General features: G+C 57.9%; 1 protein-coding gene across 1 annotated transcript in view; it reads left to right on the forward strand.

The window, feature by feature from the left end:
* SYNPO (synaptopodin) overlaps positions 1-12223 on the forward strand; it is a gene marked incomplete in the record, with an annotated part of 42350 nt that overhangs the window by 23977 nt on the left and 6150 nt on the right. The window contains 1 exon segment of the mRNA XM_014588749.2: positions 10606-12223. Coding sequence (XP_014444235.1) covers positions 10606-12223 — 1618 coding nt within the window.

The following is a 12223-nucleotide window of genomic DNA, read 5'->3' on the forward strand; positions in this document are numbered from 1 at the left end:
AACCAACAAAAAAAAAAAAAAAAAAAGAAAAGAAACAACTTAGCACTGGCTGTTCCCGCGGCCTGGCCACAGTTCCCTAAAATGCATTTGCCTTACTCCCTCACCTTCAGTTCTTTGCTCAGATGTGCCTTCTTCTCAGTGAGGAGGCCTTTGGGGACCTTCATTACCTGTGCGAGCCACGCCCCACTTTCTGCGGCTCCTGCCTCCTGCCACCCGCTCTAGCTCCCTCCCAGCACTTGCCACCTGCTTTCTTTGTATTTACTCGCTGGCTCCCCGCTGGAATGTGAGCAGAGATGCTCGTTTCGTTTCTCTGCCCGGCAGTGAAGGCGCCTGGCCCTTGTCACTGTGCGCTCATATCAGCCGGAGGGCTGGCTCCAGAAGCACCAGCTGTGTTTTCTTTAATTCATCTCATTTTGTTACTGATCTCTCCATGCGAGTTTCTCCTAAGCAGTTAACAGACCTGTGCTCACGGGTTCGGTGTGTCTGTTTGACTCCTTTTCCAATACACATTTGCAATGTACGTCACTAGTAAGACTTTAAATATCAGGTCCCACCTAAGAGCCCTTCTGCTCTGGAGGTGTGGGTCCACCGCAGTCTGGGAATCCACGGTCCGGTCCCTCCTTTGCACAGGGGTCAGGGGTAGTCCAGCATCTCCCCAGGCTGTGACAGGACAGGCACTGCATCCCATTCTCCTGATCTCCTGTCTGCTTTCCTTCATGTTTTGAGGAAAAGGGAGGCAGGCCTGGATGATTCAGGCTCTCCTCTGGCAGACTCCCACTGGAGGGGAGTCAGACCTGCCTGGTGATTGGTGGGTGGAGGCGGGCCCAGGGGTGGGGCCTGGCAGGGGGTCAGCAGCCCCCAGCACCTCAGAGCCAGGGTGCCTTCCCGGATAACACAGGATGCTCCTTGCCTCCCAGGAGTCGTGAGGGGGACTGCTGGTAGGGGGCCCAAGATTCAAATTCAGTTCCCTCTGTGACAGCACCAGATGGGCTAGAGATTGGGTGGGGACCCTGTGCTGAGAAAATCCAGAGGTGGGGTGGAGCGGGAATAGGGTCGGGCTGTGCCTGATTGTGAGAAGAGGAAGACCAGACCCAGAGAGAGCTGATGGCGACAGGAGAGCCAGGCAGAGCCGGGCCAGGCAGTTACACACGCAGAGGTGGGCTTGTGCTTTCTCCTGCAGTTCTATCGCTCAGGAGTTGCTCTGTTTTGCTGATGAGCAGGTGAGACTCCCGGAAGTGAACGGGGTGACTAAGGCAGCCCAGCACACCGGATGGAAACAGTAGAGAGCAGGGGAACAGGCCCACCTCAGCCTGCACTAGGTAGAGGGCCGTCTGGGCCAGGAGCCGGCAGGCTGAACGTGCGTGGGGCCAGGCAGGTGGCGGAGACACGAGGTCCACTCCCTGACCAGGTAACCTGGCCGGATCAGAGTACCTTTCTAAGCTTCCGTTGTCCCACCTGTAAGATGGCAATAATGGCACGCCCCGCCTCGCTGGAGAGCATCAATAAACGCAGGGAAGGATGCGAGCCTTGCTAAGTGCTCAGCCTAGCCGTCAGCGCAGTGAAAGGCGCACGCACGCCCGGTCTGACAGGTTCGCCTCCGTCCCCCACCCCATGGTCACTGACCAGAGCCGGAGGGGTTCCCAGGCCTTCTCTGCAGAGACCCAGAGGCTTCGTGCCGCCTGGGGACACAGCGGGACTGGTGTTGAGGCCCAGGGTGGGGGGAGCAGGGCCAGTGCGCCCCACCCATGATGGTGCCCGGCTCCCTCCGCCGTTTGCCCCTGCGCTGCGCGGCCCCAGCGAGCTCGGGCTCTCATTATCATTCCTCCTGCGTTTTTTTTCCCCAGTTATTTATTTTTCTGTGAGGAAGGAATGTGGGGAATTTACCACAGGGCGCTGGCCTTCGCTTTCGGCTGCTCTGCGGCCTCTTCTATAAAAAGGAAGCAGCCCAGACGAGGAGGGCAGGAGAGGCGGAGGCGGCTGAGGGTCCTGTGTCTACACCGCCAATGGCAGCGGTTATGTAAGGCACCCTAAGGCCCCGGCACTCACCGCGGTGTTCTGGGCTCTGGGGAACTGCCTGGTGCGCCTGGCACCCTCGGGCAAACCCAGGGGGTGGGAAGTGGGTAGAGGAGCCAGGTAGGGATTACCTTCAGCTTTCCGGCATCCACTGAGCTGTCCGCATTGTCCAGAAGGCCCCCTCATCTCCATCTTTCTAGACCTAAGGCACATGGCACCCCCTCCTGGAAGCCCTCCGGATGGCTTCTTCCTGATTCTGTTCTCAGGTTGTTTCTTCCAGCACTCCATGGCACACTCTGCTGAGGGCTGACACAGGGCTCTCACCCCAGACTTATGGCTCTCTCCTTTCTTCTGTCTTCTTTCCCCAAGAACGACCCTCTAGACCTCTGATCTGGAATGCAGGTGGCTCTCAGGCCCCGACACATCTAGAATTCATCCCCAGGCAGAGTGGAGTGGGAGCCCGCCCCGACACATCTAGAATTCATCCCCAGGCAAAGAGTGGAGTGAGAGCCTTTGGGTGGTCCTTCAGTGGCTTACTTACCAGGGCACACTGACTCCTGGATCTGGGGGGCGTTCCGACAATGCAGGGCCCTGGCCTAGGCTGGTCCCTCTGGGGGAGAGCCCTGAGCAGGCAACCTGGCCTGAGTGGTGAGACCCAGATGCCCTAGGCCTGGCCCTGCCCCAGCCGAGGTGCAGTAGGGTGCCACCTCTTCCCTGCCCTGGCTCGCCACCTTTTGTCTCCCGGATCATGTTTTCTCTGGAGGGGCAGGTGTGACCGTGCTTTCTGTACCCCACGGCTTCCAGGGAGCTGGGGAGGATGGGACCACAGCGGGAGGGGCTTGGTGGGCCTGGGCCTGGCTTCCCAGGCTGGCTGTGGGGGTGGGGAGCCTGGGCTCTGATCTTGGCTCTCTGCCATTTTGCCATATGCCTAGGGCTGCGTCTGCCTCTGGATTGCCATTTCCAAATTTCCAAACGTGCTGGATGTAGGGCAGTGATTAGGCCAGTGGAACAGGCAGGAGCGAGGCTGTGGCCCCGGTTCTTGGCCAGGCACCCATAGCAGGCCTCTGGCAGGACAGAGCAACAGCACTGTGGCCCACAGGGCTATTTCTGCCATGCCTCATCCCAAACCACCCCAGCAGGGAGAAACCAAGGGTTTGGCCAGGCCCAACCTCCTTGACATTTGTTTCTGGGTTTTCTCAATCTGCCGTTTTGTTCGAACCTCCTCCTGTTCTGAGCCCTCTGGGCCAGGATGAGGAAGCAAGGAACACTAATCTAGAAGTCTAAATGGACTGCCAAAGGCTTCCTGGAAGAAGTGGCAGTGGGCTGGGCCCGGGATGGTGGGTGGGGAAAGTGAGTGTGCCGTGTGGGTGGAAGGAAGGTGCCCCGTGTTTGGGATCACAGACTTCCCTGGCCCCAACTCTGCTCTGCCTTTTGCTAGCTGTGAGCACTGTGATGCGTGAGCTCTCCTCTCAGGGAGACATGCCTCACTTTCCTCACTTACAGAATGGGGACATGGCAAGCTCTGCTAGGAATTGCCATGTGAGAATTAAATGAGAAAAGACACGTTAATCCCTTAGCTTTGCAGCACCAGGGGCTCCCAGAATACTGGCTCTTTCATCCTTCTGCTGACACCTATGGGATTGGGGGGGGGGTAATGAAGTGAAGCAGCTGAGGCCTCTGCCCTCCGGGCCCTTGCAGTCTATGGGGAAAATAAGGCCTAGGCCCTGATTGTTGCAAAGCAAAGCATTGGGAGAAGACATCACCACCCATGCGACAACACCCGACTGGGTGGAAGGCCACCTTGGGTTTGAATCCAGCCTCTGGCTGGCTGTGGGACCCTGAGGAGGTCACTGCACGCCTATGAATCAGCTTCTCCTCGACCATGGAGCTGGGGACACTGTCAACCTCACGGGTTGCTGTGAAGAAAGTAGATGAAACAAGGGGCTGTCGTGGTGCCTGGCAGGTGACAAGCACACCCTGAGGGTAACTGACTCAGATGCACCGTGTACAGAGCATGGAGTTAGTGGGAGGTGTGGATGACACACTGCTGGCCCGGGAAAGGCTTTGAGTGAGCTGAGGTAGGAAGGCTGGGGGACTAGGACATGTAGAAAGGAGGTGAGACAGGGACAGTTCCGGGAGGAAGGCTCATGCAAAGCATGCTCTGGAGGCAGGAACTCCAGGCAGGCTGGGGAACCAGCAGCCACGGGGCTCTCCCTGGCCATGGCTGAGGGCATGAGGAGAAGGTTCATGAGCTCAGGGCAGGCCCCTACGTCAGGGCCTTTGAAGGCCTACATGAGGACTCTGCTCTTGATCCCATGTCCTGGGGCAACCGTGAAGGGTTCCGTGCAGGAGAGAGCCCACTAGTGGAGCCGGGAGGCAGGGAGATGAATCCGGCATTGTGGGGTGGGTAGATTGGCGGGGGAGAGACTGGGGGGGTGGAGAGGCCATTTAAAAGGCAGTTGCAAAATCGGTTTTCCTGATAAAGAGCTGGGCTGAGTCATCTGTGGAGGAGAGAAGTCATATCCAGCTCGTCCGTGTTGCTGTTGATGTGGGATTTTCCTCTCTGTCAGCCAGGCGATTGGCTGCCTTTCCCGGAGCCTTTGAGAACTGAGGCCGGCAGGCAGGCCCGCGGGAGCACCCAGGGCTCCTGGGCTGGGCTGGGCTGTAGGGAGGACCCAGGCAGAGTGAGTAAGATGAGCCGTGGGAGGGGTCTTGGTGGCAAGGGAGGTGGGACCTAGGGTGCATGGTCTCAGTTTCCCTTCTAGCACCCAGGGCAGGTATATGATGACCTGCCAGCCTGTTGGTGGCAAGGCTGGACTGAGCCGGGGACTCCCAGCATCGTCCCTGCGTCCCCTGCCCCTGGCAGTCCTTCCTACCTAAGTGTAGTGCCTGGTGCTGGGCCTTGGGCTGGCCACTCTCACTGCGATGCTGGCCTGGATGGAGAATCCCTGGGGCCTGGAGGCCGCGTCATTTCCTCCTTGCAGCAAGGAGGATGCAGAGCTGGGGCTGACGAGGTAGCTAGGCCATTACTCAGGCCTCTTCATCTTCCTGAGCCTGCAGGGGGGCAGTTTATCCAGGCTGTTTACTTGTCCTCCTGCCGATTCCAGGGCCACAGTAGGCTGACTTGAGCCAGTCTCGACTCCTACTCCTGGCCTCTGTCCCACTCCACCCAACCCCAGCTGGACACCCCCATTGACGGCAGCCGTGTGAAGAAGCATTTCCTTGAATTCTCCCTGTCCTGACCTGCTCTGGCCTCCCTTCCCTGTGCCTCCTCCCTCCTAGGGCTCCTCGGTCCAGACTGGCCAGATGGTGGGCAGAACAGCAGCTCTCATGGTGAGTGACAAGGGTAGGGAAAAAGCTGTCCCTGCCTGAGCAAACCTGCAACTGGGATCTCCTGATTCCTGACCTTATGAACGTTCCACTCTGCTGGCCTTTCATACCCTATCAGTCATTTCTACCTTAGTAAGAGCGAATCAATTGGCTCTTTTGAGAGGATCAAGGGAGAAAAAGCAGGAGTTGTTCTGGGCAGCCAGGTTTGCAGGGGGAGGGCACTGAGGGCCGGTGATGCTAGGATGAGGAGACAGGGCTCTGCTGGCCGTCATCCAGGAACACAGGGGTCCCATGACACCCCTCCCTCTAGAGTTTAGATCTAGAGATGAGATTTGGCAGCCAGACTTTCTGAGTTTTGAGTCTCTGCTCTGCCACTTACAGAGACTGTGGACAAGTCTCTCTGAACCCTGGTTTCATCTGCAAAATGGGAAGACAAACAGCATTTCTCTTGGGGTTGTCGTGAGACTCGAACAAGGTACCAAGGATGATGTAAGAGCCCGGTGCCTGGGCTGGAGCGAGGGCTCAGTAATTATAGTAACCATTGAAACCCTCATTCCGAGGGCTGTGCTGGGGGCTTCTAGGCCCACTCCCCACTCCAGGATTTGCCCTGTCAGACCCGAGTCCCCACCCTAGGCAGCTCCTTCTGTGCCCGCCCTCCACCCCTTCCTCTCTTAAAGGCTTTTCTCCTGATCCAGTGTTCCCGGTGGTCTGTAAAGGGCTAGCACCCCACTCTGGCCCTGTAGAGGCTTAGGCTAGAGTTGGTGGGGGCATGATGACATGCACAGAGGAGGCCACAGGCAGGCTGTGCGGTCAGCCAGGAGCCCGCCGTATGTGGCCCGTGGCACCCCCTGCAGCCTCTCTCACACAGGGGAGCACAGTCTTGCACCAGCTAGCTGGCTCATTGCCAGAGGCGGCCGTCCCCTAGGCTGGGGAATTCTAAATGGAGCCCCCTCCCCCCGCCAGTGTCCTGCAACAAGGGACCCGGGGGTGCCTGTAGTTGGCCAAGCCCCCCTTCACAGCCTTGTTTGTCAGGGTGGCAAAAACCGTCTGGATTGCTGGCCGGGGCTGGTCCAAACCTCTCGCCAGATTCCTTTTCTGTGGCGTCACTGCGGGCGCGGGCAGGGGGTGTGGGGGTGCTCTCTTCGGAGGGCAGGGCTCGCTCACCCCATGGCCTTTGCTGCTGTTCCTCTTGTCCCAGAACAGTGGCTTGGAGTGGTTCCAAGCTCAGAGAGGTGGTCGTGCTGCTGAGCGGTCACAGCGGCGGCCCTGGCTGCCAACGGAATCTGGCTGGCAGTCCCCAGATGTGAGTCCTGGGCCCGCGGCCTCTGTGCCTCTGTGGCCCTTCCCCCATTTGAGCCTCACAGACCAGCTTCTCCCTGAGGGACCTTCACCCGCTGACATTTGGGGATTGTCTAAGCCTGTGGCCTTTTAGAGCCAGCTGGGAATGAGATTGAAGCAGAAGAATTGAGAGGAAAGCAAGAAAAACGCACGGCCACGGAACGGCCCGGATTACTCAAACCCTGAAGCACTTGCCATGCTCCCTGCGCTGTGGGAGCCTGTCGGCCGGAGCCTGGTGCTCTCTGGGCAATGGAGAGCCAGGTGCCAGCCCAGCTCTGCTGCGGCCTGGCTCTGTGACCCTGGCAGCGTGTTGCCCCTCCCAAGTGTGTGCCTTGTAGGGTTGTTATGGGAACGAAAAGGAATGCGTGTGTGGGTACACAGAAAGCGCCCCGTCGGTGTGGTGACTCTTGCTGTGACTGTCCTGAGGAACACTGGTGGGACTGGGGGTGTTTACCTGCTGTTGCGTGGGACGTGATTTTATCTACACTTCTGCAGGGCTGTCGGGAAAGAGAGAGCTTTCTATCTGCGTGGCCCTGGGAAGCAGAACCACACCCAGAAGTGCGTGCTGATATAAGGAGCAACATGGGCCAGCTGGTGGCGTGGTGGTTCAGGCGCTGGATCCCACATGGCTGCCTGTGCAGTTCGCGTCTGGACTTAGCACCTTGAAAAACACGCTGGGCACATGTGATGCGTGCCCCAAATCCTGAGAGAACATGGGGCCAGCCGGTGGCATGGTGGTTAAGGCACTGGACTACCACATGGTGACTGTGGTTCAAGTCCCAGATCTGGTGGTTTGCTTTCTCTCTCTCTCTCTTTTTCTCTCTGTCTCGCTCTCTCTGGTCAAATCGAAGGATAATAATAATAAGTTAAATGAATAATTCTTTTAAAATATTTGTATAAATAAATAAATCCTGAGAGAATAGAGAAGGGATTGTGGAAGGGCCATCCCCCTGGGAGGTACTGTCTCTCTCTCTCTCTTTCTGCCTCTCTCCAGCAAACACAATGCTTCCTCTAGCAAAATTTAAAAACAGAAAATGCATAAGGGGCAACTTTATAGCTGAGGAATGTTTGCTGGTGGAAGGTGCTCCCTCAGGGTAGGAAGCTCCTGTCACTTTAGCGTGTGAGCAGAGCCTTACACACTTGATGGTGTGACTTGGGGGACAAGAATGGTGTGGGTGTTTGGACCAGTGGTGGCTGCTTCTGAGATTCTGCGACCTGGGGCAATGAGCTGTCTCCCTATAACCCTGGAATCCTTGCTGTGTGACCTTCAGGACCCTGAGCTAGCACAGGTCATTTGCTAGATCAGACACCTTCTAGGGAGTGGAACGGGCTCACCAGTTGTCAGCTCATCCCAAGTAGCACAAGCCTTTGTCCATACACCTGGGTCTGACGACACTAGACTGTCACTGTGGGCTCCCACCCTCACGCCAAGTGCTGCTAGGCCTCTCTCCCAGCTAAGGAGACTGTGACTCCAAGAGGTGCAGTAACTTGCCAAGGTCACACACAACTTGGCAAGGTCACACGTGCTACAGCTGGCAAACGGCAGAGCGTGGATTCAATCCAGGAGGCCCACGTTCTAAGCAAAACAGAGAAGACAGACATCCCCCGAGCTGAGCAAGCTCTCATGGGGCCCCTGTGTGGCTGCCACCCTTCACTCAGGCTCTGCCTAGGGGCCCAGCCTGGCTAGTCCTTGCCTTTTCCAGTGGGGCCATCCAGGCAGGAGAGAAGCCCTAGGTGGTGGGTAGGCTGTGTGCTCTCATGTTTCCAGTGGGCCAGGGGACAGCCAGGCCCTGGTGGGAGGAAGGCTGAGCCGACCAGAAAGCCTGTGGCTGATCCTAGTGAAGCTTCTGTCTGTGTCTCCTCTGCTCTGGGTGGCGTCCCCACTGACTCTGGGGTAGGGTCAGGTAGTAGCCACTGCCCTGGGCTACTCTCTGGACCTCGGTTTCCCCAACTAGAACATGGTGGTGAATAGCTCTGCAGGCCCCCTCCCAGCCCTGGGCGTCCATGAATTCCGAGCCTTGCTGGCAGGGTGCCTAGGAAGACTGTCCCCAGGACCGGTCAGCATGCCATGGCCAGTGCTAATGAGGGCAGGAAGGGGAGGGCAGGGTCAGATTCCTCAAAAACTAATTAGCTTCCCACAGTGGAGGAGGGAGGGATGGGAAGGGAGGAATTTTCTCAGACACTGACTAAGCTCTTGACCCTGGCCACCGATGATCCGTCCGTCTGTCTGTCAGTTCATTCGTTTGGCATCCGTTTGTTCATCGAGCACAGAGTACCTGTGATGCACCAGCTGGGCCCTCGGGGTAGAAGGGGAATGGCCTACCGCGAATGACAGGTTAACAGGGGACTCGCCCCAGCCTGACCCTGCTCTCAGGCTCCAGACTGAACCCCAGCCTCCGCTGACTCTGACCTCATGTGTCCCGGCGGGTCCTTTGGGAATGAGGAGACAGCTTGAGTGGAGGCTGGAGAGAGCTGATCCTGACGCCCGCTGTCACCGGTAGCCTGGTCACCCAGGGCTACAAGTCTCTGGACCTCAGTTTGCTCTTCTGTGAAACAAAGGCGAGCCACGCTGCTGCATGGCGTTCTCGGATAAGTGAAGGGAGGCAGTGCTCTCGTGTAGTCGCTGCCGGAATCAGCCCACTCCTTACTTCCCTGGTGTTAACGTGCTGAATTTTCAGAAGATGGCTTCAATAAAATGGGAAGAACTTCTGGAAGAATACAGAAAAAACTGACAACAGTGTTCACTTGGTTGTGATGTGGAATAATCAGAGATGGAGGGGCACTTCTCACTGTATACCTTCTCGTGTTCTTAATATTTATTATTATTATTATTGGAGAGATTTTTGCTATAGTTCGCGTGTGCTCGCCAGAAAGACAGAGAGAGACAGAGAGACAGAAAGCAAGAAATCACCTCCCAGGGGGGATGGCCACACCACAATCCCTTCTCCTCCATTCTCCTCTCGGAATGTTGGGCACGCATGCACACGCGCCTGGCGTGAATTTAAGCCACCGGGTCTGGGACTCAAACTGCAGTCAACTACATGGGAGTCCAGCGACAGCCATTACACCAACTGCTGGTCCCTCGTGTTCTTAATTTTAGACCACGTGAACTGCCTATTTTTAAATGGAAGAGTGTGCAGGGCATCTCTCTCTAACATCTAAGCAAAGCAAATGATTATCCTCTAAGTTTGCAAGTGCAAAGGTCCCTAGGAAAGGAAAGGAGAGAATGCCCTGGGGGTCCATCTGTGCTTTCCGTGACATTTACTGAGTGCCCACTTCATAGCAGCCACTATTCTAGGACCCAGGGTTGGAGTGAGAATCAAGTCAAGTAAGGTCATTGCCCCCTTCGAGCTGAGCTCCAGAGGCAGGGACAGCATTGGCGGTTGTGAATGCTCTGAAGAAAATAACGCAGAGAGATGAGGTGGGAGAAGGGAGGGGCCCTGTGGAGAAGTGACATTCCAGCCGCCGTCTGAGCAGCAAGAAGGAACCAACACGGAATGCCATCTGGGAGATCATTCCAAGCCGAGGGAACAGCATATACAAAGGCCCTGGGGCAGGAACCTACTTGGTATTTTCAAGGAACAGAGAGGAAGCCAGTGTGGCAGAGCCTGGTGACGGAGCTGGGTGGTGGGAGATGATCTGAGGACACGATGGGCCTGGACTTCTGGGGCGAGGTGGCTGTACTAGGTTTGGTTATGTGCTGTGTCAACACCCTTCATGGGTAATCCAAGTGTAGGACTTGTTACTCCTGAAAAGATAATCAGGGAAGGCTTCACAGAGGTGGTGCCGTGAAGGGTGGTCAGGGATCCTTATGAGGAGGGCTGATTCTAGGATGCAGTGAGTGAAGGGCTTCCTTTTCCCGGGCGGGTGTGTCCCCGTGGTGCCACATTCCGTGTGCTAACTGGACCTCTGTCCCTCCCGCAGCATTGGGCCGGAGCACGAGCCTCACTGAGAAGGACCTGAAAGAGGCCAAGGTGCGCAGCCAGCAGATCGCTGCCCAGCTGACCACCCCTCCCAGCTCCAATTCCCGCGGTGTCCAGCTCTTCAACAGACGCCGGCAGAGAGTGAACGAGTTCACCTTGGAGAGCTGCGGCCGGCGGGGACAGAAGCCCAGCCAGGAGCCCCTCAGAGCGTTCCCTGCAAGCCCCACAGGCCATGCCCCAGGGCTCAGTCTGAGTTCCACCTCACTGCCTGAGCCCGGCCCTCAGAGGCACCCCAACCCCCCGAGCTCCGACAGAGGGGTCCCTGGCCACAGCATGGAGGGGTACTCAGAGGAGGCCAGTTTGCTGCGGCACCTGGAGAAGATGGCCAGCGAGGAAGAAGAGGTGCCCCTGGTGGTTTATTTAAAGGAGAATGCAGCCTTGCTGACGGCCAATGGCCTCCACCTGTCCCAGAACCGCGAGGCCCCGCAGTCCCCACCCACCCCACCTCCATCTGAGGTCCCCAGCCCAGCCGCAGATATCAACCAAAACCTCCCCAATGCCACACTCACCACACAAGCTCCGAGCAGCAACCACAACCCGCCAGCCACCGATGTCAACCAGAACCCACCAGCAACTGTCACCCCACAGGGCTCGCCATTCTCTAGCACACAGCAGAATTCTCCAGACGCGCAGGTCCCAGCGAACGGCACAGTGCCAGACTCCAAACCCGGCCCCCTGGGTGCTGACAGGCAAGCCCAGACTCTGGCCGAGGAGGTGAAATCCAGCACGCTACTCATTGACAAGGTCTCAGCTCCACCTTCCACCCCCAGCACCTTCTCCAGAGAAGCGACTCCCATCCCCAGCTCTGGGCCTCCAGCCCCAGACTTCACCTCGAGCTCCCTGCTCATGGACGTCCAGCCCAGCGCCCTACCAGCCCCAGAACAAGAGCTGTCGGGCCGGGGCGCCACGACGCCCACCACGCCCACCAGGGTGTACAGTGAGGTCCACCTCACGCTGGCCAAGCCCCCATCGGTTGTCAACAGGACGGCCAGGCCTTTTGGGGTCCAGGCACCAGGCGGCACCAGTCAGATAGAGCGGAGCCCCATGGTAGAGAGACGACACTTTGGGGAGAAGACTGCGGCCCCTCAGCCCCCAAGCATGGCAGACAGGAGCCCCCGTCCCCAGAGACACATCATGTCCCACAGCCCCATGGTGGAAAGGAGGCTGGTGGGACAGCGAAGTCCAGGCTTGGAGAGACGCCCCTTGGGGAACTTCACGCCTCCCCCCACCTACGCGGAGACCTTGTCGGCGGCCCCCATGGCTTCCCGAGTTCGGTCTCCCCCGTCTTACTCTGCCCTGTACCCCAGCTCTGACCCCAAGCCTCATCCGAAAGGCCAGGCAGCTCCTGCCAGCAAGACCGGCATTTTGGAGGAGTCGATGGCCCGCCGGGGCAGCCGGAAATCCATGTTCACCTTCGTGGAGAAGCCCAAGGTGACCCCGAATCCGGACCTGCTGGATCTGGTTCAGACGGCCGACGAGAAGCGGAGGCAGAGGGACCAGGGGGAGGCGGGCGTGGAGGAGGAACCCTTCGCCCTGGGCGCCGAGGCCTCCAACTTCCA

The sequence above is a fragment of the Tupaia chinensis genome, unplaced genomic scaffold (assembly GCF_000334495.1).
Source record: "Tupaia chinensis unplaced genomic scaffold, TupChi_1.0 Scaffold000303_1, whole genome shotgun sequence".
NCBI lineage: Eukaryota > Metazoa > Chordata > Mammalia > Scandentia > Tupaiidae > Tupaia > Tupaia belangeri.